Source organism: Pimephales promelas, chromosome 19 (genome assembly GCF_988280905.1).
Source record: "Pimephales promelas chromosome 19, fPimPro1.hap1.1, whole genome shotgun sequence".
Lineage (NCBI taxonomy): Eukaryota > Metazoa > Chordata > Actinopteri > Cypriniformes > Leuciscidae > Pimephales > Pimephales promelas.
Genome location: NC_142787.1, coordinates 26,356,061 through 26,376,582, shown reverse-complemented (window position 1 = coordinate 26,376,582; position 20,522 = coordinate 26,356,061). Strand labels below are relative to the sequence as shown.

Genomic DNA, 20,522 nt, shown 5'->3' with positions numbered 1-20,522 from the left:
CCTTGTTGAATCTATGCCACGAAGAATTGAGGCAGTTCTGAAGGCAAAAGGGGGTCCAACCCGTTACTAGCATGGGGTACCTAATAAAGTGGCCGGTGAGTGTACATCCTGTATGTCTAATATATATAATATAATATCCTGAATGTCTCCAGCACCCTTGCGCCCTCTAGAGGAATATATCTACTTGTCTCGTTCGGAACCAGACGCGTGCGCGCACTCCCCACTGCAGTCTTTACAGCTGCCTTCATTCATGCTGGGACAACAAGCCTACATGGTATAGGCTAAAATAATTAAACAGAACCTCATTGCAAGGACAGTCATAACAGGATTTGGAGAGTGTCGTTTTAAGGTAAGGTACAATAATTGTACACTAGGTAGAAGCTTAAAAGTATGTCTCTTGTCGTTGTCAAATATTTTCACTCTCTTCATAAGTAGTTGTCAACAACCACCAACCATGTAAACATAATGAGTGGAAGGATTTCCATTTAAATTTTTACATTACATCTGCTTCTAAATCATTACATTTTTGGGGTAGATGATAAATAAATAAATAAATAAATATGTTGCTGCTATGATTGATCAAAGCAATTAACTTTGGATTTTTAGACTGTTGTAAATTAAGGAATAGTGAATTTGATGTGAAAGTGATGTGATGTAGCAGTGATCCATATATTTTGTGTCTCTGACAGTTCTTTCCTGGATGGAGCAAATCTGTGCCACTGGAATCGCTGCTCGTTTGAGGAGTGAATGGGATCGAAATGAGGGATTTGGTCAAAACCATATGGCCCTGAAATTTTTGGGCCAAGATTTTGAATACTTGCGTGACCGCTGCCTTCAGAGTGGATGTCTATTTGAGGATGAAACATTCCCAGCCCAGCCGTCTTCTTTAGGATTCAAAGAACTGGGCCCCGGCTCTGCCAAAACCAAAGGTGTTCGCTGGATGAGGCCGACGGTGAGATTATTAGAATAAACTGGGAGTCTGTAATGTGGGCCAGTATTTCAACCATAGCAAGATCAAAAGACATTAGCGTACATAAATTATGTAAAGTCTTTGCTCACATACTGGGCTTTAAAATTCTAAAGCACTTTTTACTTGCAAAATACAGTAAAAAGATAACACTGGTGGATCAACTAACCAACTATTTATCTTTCAATAAGCAGAGATGTTCCAGTCATTTGTATGCCCTGTCTGACCCATAGGCCTTCTCTATGTACCCCAGGATTTCTGCACTGATCCCCACTTTATCGTAGATGGGGCAACTCGCACAGACATCTGCCAAGGAGCTCTAGGTAAAACAAGCATCTACTAAAACAGAATAAAATCAATGACGAACTGAAACATGGCATGGATGCTTTCCTGCCAATTAACTAGAAAGTGGATGTTTTTTGCTGCAGCAGCAATGAAGCATGTTTCCCATCTGTTTCTCTACACTTGTTATTTTTATATTGTAGGAGATTGTTGGCTGCTGGCAGCCATTGCGTGCCTCACCCTCAATGAACCCTTGCTGCATCGGGTGGTGCCTCATGGCCAGAGCTTCCATCAACAATATGCTGGGATCTTTCACTTCCAGGTATTGAGCAGTGTACATTCAGATTTTAAGTTTTTTATTTTATATTTCTAATTCCAATTTTATACATATATATATTACAATTATATATGATCGTATGACCAGCCAAATTGCTCTTTTATTGCTCTTTTTTTATTATAATTTACAATTACCTATAAAAGAGAGACATCATTTAGAGGTAATCTATACACTTAGTCACACAAGATAATGCTTTTTTTTTTTTTTTTTTTTTTTACAATTATTTAAGTAAATAGATTTAGAACCTGTTAGTTAATCTCCTGACACATTTCCTGAGCCCTGTTTTTTGTGAAAAATCCCAAACATTTCTCTCCTTCCAATGCAGCATGTAAACTGATCGGTTCCCCTTCCATTTGATTCTCCATAGCTCAGCAGATCTACTTTAAGCCACAGTCCCTAAACCTCAACCCACCCTGTCTGCTGCAGTGACTATATATACAAGCCTCACCCAGAAAATGAAATAGCCACATCTCTCACTCCTCTCTGCCAAATTCCCCTTCTGTTGTCCAGCCAGGAGCCATTTAGGCTCAGCTTGTAATGTTCAGAGCATTAGTGCTGCAGAGAGACTTGGAGAACAGCCAGCAGCACCTACTGTACTGATGTTTACATAGAGAAAAAATGAACAAAGTAATATACACTACCAATCTCTTCTGCTCACCAAGGCTGCATTTATTTCATTAAAAACACTAATACTGTGAAATAGCAAGACATAAATATTTTAAAATGTCATTTAGTCTGTGATGAATTCAGAAATCAGTTAGTCAATAACAAAAGTAAGTGTCAGTATAATGGTAGAATGCATTTTTCTTAGTTATTGTTACTGTGATCTTAATTGTCGACCATCTGTAAACTGTTAGTGTCCTAAGGTGAAATAATTGTTCATGGTTCAGTGAACAAGCATGAATAACTTTGCTTAAACCCTTTCCAATAATGATCTGCAAAGCTTATTTGGATTTTACTAAATGCAGTATCCTAAAAAAGGGACTTTTTTGCTGAGTATATGTATATATATGACAGGCCTGATAGTGAGGATTGTGATCTGGGACATTTAACGCATCATGTGAATGCCAAAAATATAATACACCCATCCCCCCATTAATTGCACTGGTTAATGCTCCATTCATGTCATGTCAGTAGTATCATAATTACGTGCTCCTGACTAGTAAAAAACATTCACGTCTTCGTCAAACTTGTAGTTGAAAAGTTGCGAAATCACCAACTGTCATCAATGTCAGACATGGATGCATTTAGGCATTGTGAACATTTCCACAGAAACAAATCTAGAGTAAAAAGATGTTAAAGCTTCAGACTAGACTTATTGATTCCTGTTTGATGTGAATGGAGAATTAAATGCAATGTATTTCCTACTGGGTTTTCTAGTTTTGGCAGTTCGGGGACTGGGTGGACGTGGTTATTGACGACCGGCTGCCTGTCAGAGATGGGAAGCTGCTTTTCGTCCACTCGGCCGAGGGAGCAGAGTTCTGGAGCGCCCTGGTGGAGAAGGCTTATGCAAAGTAAGAAGGCCTCAGTCATGGTAGACTTTAGACCAGGATCTTGTTTGGTTGTGTAATGCATTCATTGTTATGAATGTGACAGGTTGAACGGCTGCTATGAGGCTCTTTCCGGAGGCTGCACGTCCGAGGGGTTTGAGGACTTCACCGGTGGAGTGACAGAGATGTATGAGCTAAAAAAAGCTCCAGCCAACCTCTTCAGCATCATCAGAAGAGCTGTGGAGAGAGGCTCCCTGATGGGCTGCTCGATAGATGTTAGTGCTCAGGAACAGCACAACCATTAGCCAATCAGTCTGTAATATCTGGAAAAGTCTGTGTCTTGAACATCTAGGTGAATTCAGGTTAATTGGGAAACTTTTTTCTCTGGAAGTTCAATGGCACAAATACCCCATTTCCATCAAAGCATTCGGAGCCGGTGCCAACTCGCGAACCAGTTCTTTGTGGTTCGACAGCCAAAGAACCGGTTCTCGGTCAGGAAAATTGGTTGCAAAGTGGAACCAATTTCACTCCACCAACTCTTTGCTGGACTGGAACCGTTCTTTTACCATGTCATGCTTACGTCGTTACGTCGTTCTCTGAGAAGTTTCGCAAATTGAACCAACTTTGAACCAGCACCAGTTCCGAAGCAGGTCTCTTTTGGTGGAAACGAGGTAAAAGTGTCCCAATCAACCTGAATTCATAAAAGACATAAAATATTAGTCCATTTCGAGCTTTTTAGAGCCCTTCAAATAAATATAATCCAGTCATTTAAAGGGATACTCCACTTTTTCTGGAAATAGGCTCATTTTACCACTCCCCCAGAGTTAAACAGTTGGGTTTTGCCGTTTTCGAATGTATTCAGCTGATTTTGAGATTTTTAGAAGAATATCAGTAGTTTCTGGTCTACGGAGGTGTATTGCATTCACTTGAAGAAAAAAAAAATCTACTCTGTTTTTCTGAATTTAAGAGTTAATTTTTCATGAGAAAATTTTTTTTCCTCTGTTTTTCTGAATTAATGAGTTAATTTTTCATGGAAGTTTTTTTTTTCTCTGTTTTTCTGAATTAACGAGTTAATTTTTCATGAGAAAAATTTTTTTTGCTCTCTTTTTCTGAATTAATGAGTTAATTTTTCATGAGAAAATTTTTTTGCTCTGTTTTTCTGAATTAACGAGTTAATTTTTCTGTTTTTCTGAATTAACTCATTAATTCAGAAAAACAGAGCAAAAACTTTTTTCTCATGAAAAATTAACTCATTAATTCAGAAAAACAGAGCAAAACTTTTTTTCTCAAGAAAAATTAACTCATTAATTCAGAAAAACAGAGCAAAAACTTTTTTCTCATGAAAAAATAACTCATTAATTCAGAAAAACAGAGCAAATTTTTTTTTCTCATGAAAAATTAACTCGTTAATTCAGAAAAACAGAGCAAAAACATTTTTCCATGAAAAATTATCTCGTAATTCTGAGATAATTAACTTGTTAATTCAGAAAAACAGAGTAGATTTTTTTTTCTTCAAGTGAATGCAATACGCCTCCGTACTGGTATCATTGACTTCCATAGTATATTTTTTTCCTACTATGGAAGTCAATTAGTCAATGTCTGGTTACTGATATTCTTCTAAATATCAGAAAATCGGCTGAATGGATTCGAAAACGGTAAAACTCAACTGTTTAACTCTGGGGGAGTTGTAAAATAAAATGAATTTCCAATTAGTTTCCAAAAATTAATATAGTTTATAATTTAATATAGTGTAATATAATATAATCACTGGATATAATACTTTTGAATGACTGTCAATGAAGAGAAATGCTTTAGATGGTGTAATTTCAGCATCTACCAGCAGAGGCCATGCCAACCTAACTTTAGATTCTCATATTTAGATTGTTATTAATGAATTCAAAAGTACTCAACTTTATTTTATTCTCACTTTCAGATTACAAGTTTCTTTGACATGGAGGCTATCACCTTTAAAAAGCTAGTGAAAGGTCACGCCTACTCTATTACTGGAGTGGAGGAGGTGAGTGTTGGATTTTGATTGACAAGAAACTCATCCAATCATAGTTGACTCATAATTGGCAGATGTTGGCGTTGGCCAGGTGGAGTACAGAAGAAACCTCACAAAGCTGCTGCGCATCAGAAACCCTTGGGGAGAAGTGGAGTGGATGGGGCCATGGAGCGATGAGTGAGAAGAATGATGTGAAGAGGGAAAATTATTCCTAAAATAACAATGAATAATGTCAGAAAGCTTTGCTGAATACTCTCACCATCTGTCAATTCAGGTCAAAGGAATGGCGTGAAATCGACCCATCTGTAAGGTCCCGTCTGCACAACTGCCAAGAGGATGGAGAATTCTGGTATGTTTCAATGGAATCTGTTCCTAACTTGCATATTACTTTTTCATACATTTCCTTCTTCCTTTCTTCTGTGGATCACAATAGAGGATATTTTGAAGAATGTTTCAGCTGTTTTTTTCCATAATTATAATATAAGTCTTTTTTCCAATATCTTCTGAACCATAATTTTAAGCTTTAAATATAAGTATTGTTCACTCCCACACACACAGGATGTCGTTCAGTGACTTCATGCGAGAGTTCAGCAGACTAGAGATCTGCAACTTGACAGCGGATGCGCTACAGAGCAGCGAGGTGAAGAAGTGGAGCACGTCCCTGTATCCTGGTGAATGGAGAAGAGGAAGCACTGCTGGCGGCTGCAGGAATTATCCAGGCATGCTCTCGTCTCTTACGAAAGGATGCTTGTGAGCTGGCATGAGTGACAGTGCTCTCACATTAAAGTCTGTTTCTCTCTACACAGCAACATTTTGGATCAATCCCCAGTTTAAAATAGTCTTGAAGGAACCAGATATTCAAAATCAAGATGAATGCACTTTTCTAGTGGCCCTGATGCAGAAGAATCGCAGAAAGTTACGTCGGGAGGGCAAAGACATGGAGACGATTGGATTTGCCATTTATGAGGTAGAAAACTCATTTGATATGGGCATAAGTAGCTAAATAGTTTTGATTAATTGCTGAAGAATTAGCTTTAAAATGCTTTTTTGTTTTGTGAAATATATTTCCATGTTATAGATGAGACTGGGGCAAGTTGTCACACTGGCTTTACCTCACTAACTATAGGCTTTAACTTATGTTTTATAGAGAAAGTCAACCTTAAAAATAAACCCTTCCCTGAGAAATATTCACTTGCATAAAAAGTGTGACAACTAGCCCCACTGTTTCCTTATATTGCATTACTGGATGTAACAATTATTATAGGTTGCTAAAAAAGTGATTCCAATTATAAATAAAAACTGAAAGCTGTATACTTATTATTAATTATAATTTTATTTCTGAATCTTACAGGTCCCCAAAGAGGTATGAGATCAGCATTGTTAAACATAGGTAAACCATTTGTTATCAGTGCCTAAACGGCAGATTGATTCTTAGTTTAGATAGCGTAACGCTGAGAGATCCTGCACATGGTCTGATAGCTGATGATATGTGTGTAGTGATACGAACCTCCTCCACTTGCCAGTATCTGGGCAGGGTAGGTGTGCATCTGAAGCGTGATTTTTTCCTCACCCACACCTCCAGCGCTCGTTCCGAGCTCTACATCAACCTTCGAGAGGTGAGCTCGCGCTTCTGCCTGCCAGCAGGGGAATATATCATCGTCCCCTCCACCTTTGAGCCCCAGAAAGAAGGAGACTTTGTGCTGAGGGTCTTTTCTGAAAAGGCTGCTGACTCCCAGTGAGTGACCATTTAAGAAAATGAAATGCATGTACTGTTTTTTTTTTTTTCCAAACGAAGAAATAATATACAATATATTCAGAATGGTTATAAAACAACATAATTTGACAATTCTGTCAGTATTAATTTACTCACCCTCATGTTGTTCCAACCCCATCTTCGGAACACGAATTAATATTTTTGATGAAATCTAAGAGCTGGATCATTCCTCCATACAAGTCCATAGGCTTATTGAGGAATTGAAACTTGCCGGCCTCGAAAAGTTATTAAAGACATCGTTAAAATAGTCCAAGTGACTACAGTGGCTCAATCTTAACTTTATCAAGTGACAAGAACACTTTTTGTGCGCAAAAACAAACATAAATAACGACGGGCTTCTTTGGGCTTCTAGTCAGTTAAACGTCACACGTAGGTTCGCTATTGGCTGACGCTGGTCATGTGTGTGATGCGTGTGACGTACAACAACAGATCGCCCAGAGAGAAGGAAATGAAGTTGTTGAAGTAGTTGAAATAAAGTCGTTATTTTTTTATTTATTTTTTTTATTTTTTTGCACACAAAAAGTGTTTGATAAACTTAAGATTGAGCCACTCTAGTCACTTGGACTATTTTAACGATGTCTTTAATAACTTTGAGGCCTGGACTGTCCCTTACTTCTTTTGGACTGAGAACTCAACGTCCGTTTTCCCAAAAACAAGCTGAAATGTGGACTCATTTGACCACAGCACACATTTCCATGGTCTTTTGGACCGTCTGAGATGAGCTCAGGCCCAGACAACTTGTATTGATGTACAGCTTTGAAATTTGGCACAAAGTGGTGAGCCATGACCCATCTTTCTTGTGGATGGTTTCTGAATGAAAATAAAATGTAGTACTTTCACTGCAGGGAGCTAGATGATGAAATTTCAGCAGATGTACCGGAGGAGGTGAGTTTCCCTGTGAAATGTTTTTAACAATACTGCACATAGATGAATACTAGGAAGTTTTGTTGCTAATGAATGTGTTGTTTCTGTGGCAGCCTGCACTCCAGGAGAGTGACATTGACGCAGGCTTTAAAGCACTGTTTGCAAAGCTGGCAGGGCCGGTAAGACAGCACGAAGTGGTGTTAATGTGTTTCTGTCATGCTCAATAGCTTCATTGACTTGCTCACTTTGTTCTACAGGAAATGGAGATCAATGTGTCTAAACTCGAGATGATTCTAAACCGGGTGGTTGGCAAACGTGAGTGTGCTAATGGACACTTAATGCGTATTTCAGTTTTCACAATTAGTTCTGTGCTAATTTTCAACATGTGACATATGCTGTGAAAAAAGCTAAGGTCATATTTTACCTTGTATATTCCCTGAAAGGAGGCAACTGACGTATAAAATAACCTTATTTCTGGTTCTTCTTACAGATAAAGATATAAAAACAGACGGATTTGGCAAAGAGGCCTGTCGAGCCATGATAAATCTTATGGATGTATCCTTTGAAGACTCCACATTTACAAAAACAATTTATATAGAGACATGCCACTTCCTAAATCCTAAATACAACTATATAGGGAAAACCCGTAACACTAAATATGGCAGTTGTATGAACATGCCCCGCCCCTCCTGCTGAAACCCAATCATCTCCTTTTAACAGTCAAGCCGGGCAACATTTAAGCCTATCGTCTGGTTCCACTGACGCATGCGCACAGTTGATGTTTTCCACAGTGGAAACGAGAACCCCTGCGCATGCGTAGTAAATGTATAACCGGTGGGGAAAAGGGCATTTTAAACCTTATTTTGGGGCAAAGTCATAATTTTTCAGCGATTTTTAACATATTTTACTGCTGTTTCTATATATGCAGTTATTATGTCCTGGGGACCAGTGAAAGTGCAGTTCTGACTCTCTGCCCATTCATTTAGATTGGAGCCTGGTCTTGTTAGTCTGAAATAGCTGCCTGGAGGCGTTGCCAAGATGGCGGCCGAGTGGCAGGACTTGCCTAAAAGGACTTTGACATTTATGAATATTAGCATTTGTGGACCACTTTGAAGGAATGTGAATAGTATGTATTACAATCTTGGAACAAACCTTGACCTGCTATAAAGACAACTGGTGTTGGAAAGCTGGGACTGACCGATTTCCATGTGCTCTGGGAGAAGATCAAACGATATCTTGTCAGTGGCTACATTTTATGCTTACCTTATTGTATATGTATGTATGAAGTATTAGACACGCATAACTATTCAAAAGTTTGGGGTTGGAAAAGTAAAAAAACTAAATTATGAAAAAACCCCTGTAGTGAAAACAAGTTTTTAATGTTGTCTATGTGCAAATTCAGAAATCAACACCATTGATGAGTATTTTCTCCTTAAAACAGCATTGAAAAAAAAACCAAAACGTTTCTTACGTCACAAACTACTTTGTAACCAATCCAGTCAACGTGTGGGCGGGCTTTAGCAAATCATTAACATTAACCGTGGTCTCAGTCTCTGTTGATAAGAAAAATGGAAGCGATGTATATTACGATATTATAAGGAACAATAGGACAATAGTATGAAAATCGAAATGATGTATATTCCAATGTTATGATGAGCTATAAACACTTGTTTTTATCTAACCATCCCCAAACTTTTTGAATGGTAGTGTAGATCTTGGACAGTATTTTTTCTTTTCTTCAATAAATCATTAGGCTGTGTTTAGGAAGTTTGACTTGGACAAGTCTGGCACGATGAGCTCTTATGAAATGCGTCTGGCATTAGAATCAGCAGGTACACTTTAAAAAGCACATCTCTAATTACTGTGGTAAATTATGTTGATTGACTTTTTGGATTTTATGCTTCAATAAGGCTTCAAGTTAACCAACAACCTGTTCCAGCTGATAATCCTGCGCTATGCAAAGGAAGACCTCAACGTGGACTTTGACAACTTTGTGGCCTGTCTGATCCGCCTGGAGACTATGTTCAGTAAGTGTGCCGAGTAGAAAACTCACAGTGCAATAATTGTAACCCATTCAATTGGACTAGATGTGTTGAGAGTTCACATTTATTCCAACAGAAACCTTTAAAACAATGGACACTGATGAAGATGGTTTGGTATCCTTCAGCTTCTCCCAGGTAAACTGGTCATAAGTAATGAGAACTTCAAAAAGCAAATGTCTCTCTGTGGCTCAGTAATATATGTTTGCAACATTTCTCTCCCTCTTTTTTTCCCCCCTGTCTTATAGTGGATCACCCTCACTATGTTTGCTTAGATGGATGTTCCTTGTCCTCTCTGCTTCCTCAGTCCCAAATCCCTCTTTACTACATGCCTCATGTAACCTCAGTTGTGTTTATGAAGCGGGTGCCTGACCAGCAGTATTTGGCAATATGCACGATTTAGGAAAGGAAAGCAAATATTGAGATGCAACAGCCAATAGAATATACTCAGAAAAAGCAGTGAACCTGATTTTTTGTTTACACTACTGTTCAAAGGTTTGAGGCCAACAAGGATAAATTAAATGGATCAAAAGTAACAGTACAGAAATGTGTTAAATAATGTTAATAGTTTCTATTTCGGATAAATACTGTTCTTTTGAACTATGACTCAAAGAATCCTAAAATAAAATGTTTCCTCAAAATATGAGGCAACACAAATGTTTTCAACATTATATTAATAAATGTTTGAGTAATGATGCTGATTACATTTTGTAATATATAACAATATAAAACAGTTCATTTAAATAGAAATAATATTTTATAATATTACTGTTTTCTTATATTTTTGCCTTGGTGAGCAGAAGAGACTTCTTTCAAAAACAACTTACCAACCCCAAACTTTTGAACGGTAGTGTACAATAAAGTTTACAAGCATGCAAGAAATATAGGCAAAACTTAAAAGTATCTGAGCCAAAGAGAACATCTGTACTTATGCCAATGACTAGTGTGAGTAAAAGTTTAGACTATAACTGTGAAATCGAGTGCAACAGTTGGGTTTCAGGAAGTAAAAACTCCATTCGTTTTCTCCATAGGAAAATTGATTTTTAATAATAATAATAATAATAATTCATTACATTTATATAGCGCGTTTCTCAGCACTCAAAGCACTTTACATAGAAGGGGGAATCTCCTCAACCACCACCTTAAGATAACTTATAAACCTTAGGCCTTAAGGCCTGTTCACACCAAGAATGATAACTATAAAGATAACTATATTATCGTCCACATCAGTGGATGATTTTGTTCTGTTTATTAGAAGTGCCTGCTTGTCTGTCACTTTAAATGCTCAAGCTCATTACAGCAGGATGAATTCTGACTGGCTGTGAATGTTTTTATCATTCATCAGCTGGATAAAATCGCTGTGAAAGTGATTCCAACGTTATCGTTTCTCTGTGCTGTTATTAACGGTTAGCCTGCATTATACTTTGTTTTAAAATAATCTGTTTGTGGTGAAAAACTGCATCACCCATGATGCAATACAGAAAATTCCACCAGTCGAAACGCAAAAGATCAAATTAGTTCTGCCCAATCCCATGAAACACTGCCAATCGAGTCTGTCTCCCTGTGCTCTCAAAATGCTTAAATATTTGTATACATGTTCATATTTTGCAATACACTTAAAGCATATTGTTAATATATATAATTAGCATTTTTAAATGAGCAGTGTCACATTTCTCCATCCGTTTTAAATGATTATGCTGTTTGCAATTTTTCATGGGATTGTAGGTCACTGAAGCTGGTAAGTGCACAGTCTTGTATGTTTTTATTTTAGTCCGATTTTCAAATGCTTTTTTGCTTCAAATCAAAGTTTGTAATGTTATGATTCACCTTGTAGCTGGTTGTCTTGATTCATGGCTTATAACGCTTTAATGGAAACTTTTTTCTAAATCCCTATGGGAGAAATGAAAGGAAAATATACTTCTGAAAAATGGATTGCACTGTTGCACTGTACAGAGAGAGAATGAATTGACCTTTAGCTAAGCCCCACTCCATTTGGTTACTGATGCTCACTCAGACCATTTTTTTTCTCTAAAATATATAAAAAAATATTGTCTCTATCCTTTTTTGGTACCGTGCCACTATTTATATTGCCCGTAAACCGGGTTAAAATCTTTAAAACACATGGAATTCCATAGACATACAGAATAGATGAGCAAAAGCTTGTCTGATAATATGGTGTTCAGCAGTAACAGGGCTTAGCGGAGGGTCAGTCGTCAACAGCTCTGGCTGCTCTTTACCTTTCACCCTTGTGCCTCTTCATGTGTGTGCTTTAAAATTAGTACACAATAGTTGTGTCCCAGATGAAACACTGCACTTATACTCTATGCACTATGTACTCAACCATGTATTGTATAAATTTCATATGGTTATTTTGTCATTCAACATTGAATTCTGATGCCCCTCTGATAGGACAGTTGAGTGCATGAAGGGTTAAACATTCCACCTTCGTTTTTTCGGTTAATTTTGTGCATCATCCAGGTATTTAAAGTGCTCTTCAGACTATTTATACAACAAAACGTCATAGAATAGTGCATAAGTATGTGAATTGGGACCACTGATCTACTGTATATAATGACTATTATATAGATCAGTGATTGGGACACACCTAATCTTTTACTTCTCTGCCTTGAACGGTTTTGCAAGATTACCCCCATAAACCATTACACTGATTATGTAATGAATCATTATATTAAAACAAAAGTCAAAAAAGTCTCATAATTGAGTTTGTGTGTGATCATTACATCAGGAATAATAAATATGAATTTACATACAAATATACATCACTACCACAAATAAACATCATGGAACTATGGAGCACTTGGCCTCACAGCTGTCAATCAAAGGCTCCAGTCACTATCCAAAAAAAAGGTATTACCTGTGAGGACACGCCTCCCTCGATCCTGATCTAAACTACAGGAAGCACCGGCTCTACGGCCAGCACAAGCTTCTCCTTACTCCTGTGACGTTTCAGGCAGCTGCCTGGAGAAGCCTCGCTGCTAACTACTGCTGCTGCTAGGAGCACAGCGAGAGTTGAAGACGCCTGTGTAGCTCAGGTAGACGACACATCTCGCTCTCAGTTCAGTGCAAGTCCTTCACTCACAGGCATGTTGATGTGGGCGGTGAGGAGAGGAGCACTCTTTCCTTCTCTCAGCACAAACACCTGAAATCAGAAACATAACAACAAACATCAGCTTGATTTCATGCATACAGTAATCAATACTTTGTGTAGTACATTATGGGACTGTATATGGGCATCATGTTCCTATTTAGAAATCTAGACATGAATAGATTACTTATGCCATAGCATTTTAGATAAACACTGTTTTACCTACATTTTATACACACACTGCCATTCAAAAGTTTGGGATCGATTATTTTGATTGTCTATTTAAACCAAGGCTGCATTTATTTGATCAAAAATTATGTAATATTGTGTGTGTGTGTGTGTGTGTGTGTGTGTATATATATATATATATATTACAATTTAAAATAACCATTTCTATTTAAATATTTTAAATAGTAATTAAATGTAATTTGTTCTTGTTCAGTCTTCCGTGAAAAAACATTCCTTCTAATATATGATATGACATCAATCGAATATGCTGATTTGGTGCTAAAGAATCATTTCATCATTTCTGAGGAAGCATTTGAAGTATAAATATTTTGTAACATTATGAAAGTATTTACTGTCAGTTCCTTATTGTAAGAAAGTGACAGTAAATACGTTCATAATGTTAGAGGACTTTCATAATGTAAGAGGAAAAAAAGTCATTAAATTTGCTGTCAAAATGTGCAGATACCCTGTTATACTGTATGCATGTGAGCGACGCCTAGTTATTATTCGGTAAATAAAATGGTTAATTCAGTTTTGTATAAAACTTTGGGGCTAATATTGGCATATTGTGGAATTTGCATATTTTTCAAGTCATTCGGAATATTAATGTTCTAAATGTGTGCGAGTCTTACTTTGATGATGTCAGAGATGCCTTTTTCACTCAAGCACTCCACAAAAGTGTCAATGGGGTAATTCAGGCCTGGAACCAGCAAGGGAATCTACATACACACACCAATTCACTGTTTTCAGTAAAACATTAATAACTACACATAAAAAGTCAGCACTTATCAGGCAAGAATAGTCATCATGAAACTGCTCAGCTGAGGTCACCTTGAAGAAGGCTGTCCTCATGCTGTACAAACTTTCATCATACAGAAAACTGATGGCCAGGTTCATGACCGGACGAGACGCTGCAGTGTTCTGGATGTTCAGAGTGAGCTTGAAGGATGGGCCCAGCCCTTGAACCTAGCAGGAACAGAAAGCAGAAGTGGAGACCAGTATCGCTCATCCGGTTTCATCTTGTTCACGCACTCAGTATTGCACAACTTACCACTGCGTTCATCTTGAGAGGCTCGGTCAGGCTCGCAGACATGGGCGCGAGACTGGACTCCAGGGCTTTGACATAAGCACGAGCAGCAGCTAGACGCAGCCTGCTTAGATCCATCTGAAAAGCTCGGTGCATGGCTGCATAGAAAAAGCAACAAGAGGCTAATAAGGAATAACAGAAAACCACTTCTTCAATGGCGTGTTTTGACAGTGTCAGCATCTATTTTATTCGCAAAATGTGAAATACAAAAGATAAACATGTCAGATGTGTGGGTGGACACTTTTCACCATGGCCAAAAATTATGCTACAATATGTAAATATTGATAATGATATAATGTTTATTGAGCAGCATATCAGAATGATTACCACACTGAAGACTGGAGTATTGATGCTCAAAAATTCAGTTTTGCCATCATTTCACATTTTAAAATATATTACAATAAAAAAGTGATTTTAAATTGTAAGAATATTTCATAATGTTAGTATTTTTGATCTAACAAATGCAGCCTGGGTGAGCAGAAGAGACTTTTTACAAAAACATTAACAAACAAAGTTTTGACCAGTATGTAATCTGCAATATGTAAGATTTGTTCAAATTGGTTTCATTTATCACTTGAGAAAACAACACCCTGAACAGCAAACGCTCAGTTACTCAGTGAAACTTAATAATAAAAACTAGACGGTTTCGGTTTTCAGAAAAGGGAAAACTTTAGCATAGTCAGCATTTCTGATCATTTTCACAAAATTCCACCAGAATTTTTTTTTCTTCTATGAATAGCTGAACATGCAATATATTAAAAGAAAAGAGCCTCTGCTTTAAAGGCACGGTAGGCAGTTTTTTTCTAAAACACTTTTTCCCAAATTTGTTTAAACTGTCTTTATATACCAATACATGTTTAAAATGTAAGTACTCTGAAAAGAAGAGTATAAAAATTGAGTGTCTGTAGTCCTCTCAGGGCTGCAATAAACACAGCTACTGTGTCCCAATTCACATACTATCTATCCTAATTAGTATTCTAAAATAGAATTAGTGCATCCCAAATCGTAGTATGTTATAATGAGTGTTCTCTGTACAGTGCAACAGTGCAATCCATTTTTCAGAAGTATATTTTCCTTTCATTTCTCCCATAGGGATTTAGAAAAAAGTTTTCATTAAAGCATTATAAGCCATGAATTCAATACTTGAATGTGGGTAAAAAAAAAAAAGAAAGAAAAAAGAAACATTCTGAAAAAAAAAAATTAAGGAATAAAATTATCAAAGATTACGTCCGGATAGGATTCAGAACGATGATCAAAACGATGATCAACACTCCCAAACCTTACACAGTCCTATAGCTCATCCTGGGTCGACATTTCATTCTGTAACGTTAGGCAGTTTTAATTTATATACGGTTTAATGTTTTATGGTGGCGTTATTCTAAATGTGCGTAAGCAATGCATTTATCACTTGTTTCTGCCAATGTTTTGATCCAGAGATTCTCTACTGTTTCATAGGATGTGTAATAGCTCCCCTACCGTATAACACTGAAAACATGGATTGCCAGAAATATACGTCAATGGTGGGGAAAGAGTTCATTTCTTTTTAGGTGTTTCTGTAAAAATAATAATTTCGGTTCATCACTAACCAACTGCATTTTCACGCTCTCTCAAAGTCTGGTCCACATAGAGCTTGGTCTTCTTGGGCACGTTCAGGCGGATGCTCTGGGCTATTGGGGGTCCAGGGGCCGAGTCTCTGTCATCAAACACAGCCGTCCTCTTGAGGATCTTCACAATCAAACCTCCTCCTGGATCACAGACAGTTGAAACATTTAAAATGCATTGTATCCAATCTCACGGTTGCTTTATCTACCATGTAACATACGTTATTACCTTTGGTGGTCATTATCAGAGTGCCATCTTCCCGTCCATAGCGCCCGAAACAAATGCTTGTCACTACATCCTGTGAGAAAGAAATTAATGTCTCTGATAATGAGTCCATGAGACTTCAATATGATCCCATTGAGTCATGACAGTTCTTACTGGTGTTTTGATGGTGCTGATCAGATTTTTGTCTCTGTACATGTGTACTTCACAGTTGGCCAGACCCACCAGAACAGCCTGGAATCCTCGTGTGGGGAGGTCCATCAGTGCCATGGTGGTAACAGGGGCTGGCAAATAAGCTGTCCACAGCTTTTTCCCCTTCAGGAGTATTCATTAGAAGGTTATCATTATCAGTTTTTGAGGCATTATTGTTATTGTGACAGATATGGATACATGTATCATACCTTTTGAGTGTAACCATGCAGCGTCTCATCGGTACATCCTACAACTACATTCTTTCCCATCCTCACCAGTCCTACTGGGTGAGAAGACAGCTCAATGCAGTACTTGGGCTTTGGGGAATCCCTTTAAGGCAAAAAAAAAAAAAAAATGGCAGCGAGTATTGCTCACCTATTTATCGGCTTTTTTGAAACGTTATCACAGGTTTATGTGAGCTTGCTTCCGACACGGAATAAAAAAAGGTAAAGGTACATGACAAGTGTGATTCTCCCAATTCATACTTTTTTCTCAGAATTGTGAGATACAAACTCGGAATTCAGAGAAAAAAGGTCACACTTGTCATTTACCTTACCTTATCTTTTTTTTTTTTTTTAGATACAAACTCACAGTTCTGACTTTTTCTGTTTATATCTTGTAATTCTTGCTTTTTATTCCTCATCTGTATGAGGTTGGGGAAATGTGTATGCTTTTTAGGAAATCAGTGCGTGTGTGTGTGTGTTGGGGGTGGGGGAACTTGTGAAATGTAAACTCAGAATACTGAGAAAATAAGAAGTCACTCAGAATTCCGAGTAATAAATTCAGAATCATTAGCTATAAGATCGCAACTGCAATACAAGGAAAAAGTCAGAATTCTATATGTTCTGAAGTAGTAGGACAGAACATAGACTCATTCCTGAAATCATGTGACTTGGTCAGTTAGATGCATGCTCTTTATAAGGATTGTATAATAATGTATACTCAGAATACCGAGAAAATACGTCACTCAGAACTAAAAGGAAAATGTCAGAATTGCATAAAAAGCAAAAACCTAGCATTGTTTTTCCATGGTGGAAATAATCTTCCATACAAGTTGCACTAAAAGGACAGTCACAATGTACTTTTCGCTTCACTGACTTCCATTTATACGTATGCGAATGCTGGAAACTGGAAACACAAGCTCATGCGAAGGAGTTTCGCATTTCAATGCTTTCCAAACTCTGATCTGTGAATCAAGATCTTGATAGAGACTGCTTCAAAAAGCATTCTCTAATCCACTGGTTTAGAGCACGTATCTAACTGACCAAGTCACATGATTTCAGGAAAGAGTCTTTGAAAATGTCACGGGGGGAGGTATTAAAAATACATATGAACATATGAAACTTCAATGAAAACACATTTACAATGCATACATGTATTTAACCAGCAGACATCCTCATCATGTCCAGTTTTGAGTGCTTTGAAATTTATTTTGTAAAGCAATTGGTTCAACTGATTACAAGTTTTGAAAATCCTCTTGGACGGCAAAAAATGTTTAAAAGTTTTAACTCAATCAATTACCTGCGTAATATGTAGATATTGCCGTTGCGACAGACCACAGTGATACGGAATTCCACATCAAACTGACCCGTCACGTCCATTAGGGTGGCTGTACTAGGCAGTGACATCTGAAAACACACAGGGAAACTCACAGTAGAGAGTTCATTCTTTTTAGGAAATCAGTTTATTTAAAACTACATGTAAAGTCAATACATAATAAGAAACTACAAACACATAAAGCAGATATGCTGACCTTATAGAGAATGGTAAAGGCTTCTGGATCTAATATGTAAACATCACCGTTCTCTGTGCCAATCACTAGGCAGCTAACCGCATCCTCATCTGCCATGTTCTTCTTCATCGTCCCTATACAGGTAATGACCGTCTGAGACAAACAAAGAGACAACAGCCATGTTAGTGCAATTGTTTTTGGCCATCTATGTGTGAGTGACAGTGTATATGTATTCCAATATTGGCACCTGTCTACGTATAGGCTGTTCTTTGTAAAGATGAACAAAACTCTCCATTTCCTGTGGCTCAAGCATGAGGAACCTGAATAAATCACAAAAGAAAGTCAATTAATTAATAAATAGATAAAAAAAATATATTTTTTTATGATTTTTTTCTGCATGTTGGTTGTACCATATGACTTTGAGAAAGGTTTATATATTATATTTTATATTTATTTTTGTATAAAGACTTATTTTGGAAAAAATCCAAGTTTTTCCAATTCCTTGTTTTTTTGCAAAAAATTTTGTTAAAAATCAGAAAAACAATATTTTAACAAAACAGTTTTTTTAAATATTATAACGTTATTAAGTTTATTATTATAGTATGTTAATAATAGTATCAATAATATCATTTATAATATATACATACATACACACACACATATATATATATATATATATATATATATATATATACATGCTGTATATACTATAGTATAATTAATATACTACATTCATAATCTTAATAAGGTTAATATGAACAGATTTAATATGGGAACAGTTTTTACCGTAGCGATCTGACAGAGAGTGGAATTTCAGCTTTGTCCCTGTTCAAAAGACAAAATTACAATTATCTACAGTACTCTAACTATAAAATACACATGTATTGTATCAAGCCTGTACTCTAAAAGCCATTACAACTGCAGTGCATTGTCTAAAACACTAAATATATACAGTAACTCACCTCAATCCTTCTAACATCTCTTTAAGGGTCATTGGATCAATCATGTCCTAAAAGTCAAAACACATCCAGTATTCATTACAGTAAACATATGGCAGCCTCACACACGGCATGATGCAAGGGTGTAACCCCAGTGTCCTGGCCAAATTCCCTCCAATGGCCCTTATCAATCATGGCCTCCTAATAATCCACATCCACTCAATTGGCTTTATCACTCTGTCTCTCCTCTCTGTGTATTGAGCGTACTAGTGCTGTTGTACTGTGGCTGCCGTCACATCATCCAAGTGGATGCTGCACACTGGTGGTGGTTGAGGAGAATCCCCATCATATGATTGTAAAGCGCTTTGGGTGTACAGTGGTACATAGTAAAGCACTATATAAATGCCTCATTCATTCATTCAAAGCATAGAGCTGAATGTGCGACATGAACAGCTCACCTCCCTGGCCTGACTCCAGACGTCCTGCTCCAGAGCGTTCACCTCCAGACTAGGCAGCGTGAACTTGAAGTAGGGCCTCAGGTTCTTGTAGACGTATATGAAGGGACCAGAGGCCACAGCGATGGCCGGTGTCCGTGGCTCATGCAGGTCCATGAGGAAGGAGACCAGTCCAGTGGGCAAGTCCAGCAGGGTGCTCTCACTCAACAGGCCAGTGCCACGGTACACCTTTAGCTTCATGTGACACACTCCCGTGCCAAGATCACCCACCACCAGCTGGTGCACAGAAATCACTCTTTATTCACTCTTTTACTCATATACTACTAGGATGGCTTGAGGGTGAGTAAATTATGGGATCATTTAAAGTTTTTGTAAGTGAGTAAAGTTATAGTAAGTAAACTATAAGTGTGCATCTTTCTAACAAGGGACACAATGCTATAAACACACATTCTCACCTTATTCTCACCATCTCCATGCAAATCTGAAAGAGCTGTGGGAAATAACAGGAAGATTGAGCAGGGGAGATTGGCTAAACAGCAGATATGGAAGTTATTTTGAAAGTTCATGTGACTCAAGGGACTTACCAATGCAAGAGGAAAAGGTGTATAGATTGGCGACTGGGTCATAGTGGGCATCAAGCCATTTGGAGCTGGCCACTGAACTAAAAAAGCACAGGAGAAACTTACTACTACTACCAATAAACTAGCATCTTATTATAAAACCATCGGTAATGTTACGTTCCGTCGGAATTTATTTCTATCCACTGGATTTGAAAACACTCCAACTCTGTTGTATTATTTATTGTGAAGAAATATTTGAGCAAATCATAGGTGTTTAGCTCTGCTATTATAAAAGGATCTGCCATCATTTATTATATTTTAAGGAAATAAGGAAATTCGAAGTTTTTCGAATATGCTATGTCAACATGCTAATGCCAATCGCATTTGAACCCACTCTTTTCAAGAGAAAGCCTCGTGAATACGCATATAACTACTCACGTGTCCTTCAGCTCCTGGGAAACAGAGGACATGACGGTTTTACTATTTTCAAATTCTTTTTATTAACCTAGGCAGTGAAAATCAATCTGCTTCGATTGTCTGCTGTAATCCTCAGATCGGCTTTCCTAGTTCCTATAGCAACCACTCCAGCGGAAGAGCTCAAAGGCGCTACATTAAAACGCTTCCTCCAGAACAGGTTCATTG

The 20,522-nt window shown here is 37.5% G+C and overlaps 2 protein-coding genes across 2 annotated transcripts; one reads left to right on the top strand and one right to left on the bottom strand.

Moving 5' to 3' along the window:
- The first annotated feature begins 232 nt into the window (after positions 1-232).
- LOC120494722 (calpain-1 catalytic subunit) lies at positions 233-10,386 on the top strand. The gene is made up of 22 exons (XM_039694041.2): positions 233-349; positions 690-952; positions 1,221-1,290; positions 1,453-1,571; positions 2,967-3,100; positions 3,183-3,351; positions 5,010-5,093; positions 5,173-5,258; positions 5,356-5,430; positions 5,640-5,800; positions 5,888-6,048; positions 6,433-6,444; positions 6,605-6,816; positions 7,701-7,740; positions 7,833-7,898; positions 7,977-8,034; positions 8,210-8,274; positions 8,889-8,957; positions 9,473-9,551; positions 9,630-9,746; positions 9,838-9,896; positions 10,007-10,386. The coding sequence occupies exons 2-22, from the start codon at positions 701-703 to the stop codon at positions 10,031-10,033; spliced, it is 2,115 nt and encodes a 704-aa protein (XP_039549975.2). The 5' UTR covers positions 233-349; positions 690-700; the 3' UTR covers positions 10,034-10,386.
- Positions 10,387-10,777: 391 nt separating this feature from the next.
- On the bottom strand, positions 10,778-20,483 carry bbs1 (Bardet-Biedl syndrome 1). The gene is made up of 17 exons (XM_039693966.2): positions 20,319-20,483; positions 19,905-19,981; positions 19,776-19,810; positions 19,324-19,596; positions 18,890-18,936; positions 18,714-18,752; positions 18,175-18,247; positions 17,949-18,080; positions 17,717-17,823; positions 16,405-16,525; positions 16,160-16,318; positions 16,010-16,079; positions 15,766-15,924; positions 14,144-14,277; positions 13,924-14,058; positions 13,725-13,811; positions 10,778-12,918 (listed from the first exon to the last, which is right to left on the bottom strand). The coding sequence occupies exons 1-17, from the start codon at positions 20,348-20,350 to the stop codon at positions 12,832-12,834; spliced, it is 1,767 nt and encodes a 588-aa protein (XP_039549900.2). The 5' UTR covers positions 20,351-20,483; the 3' UTR covers positions 10,778-12,831.
- Positions 20,484-20,522: the final 39 nt, after the last annotated feature.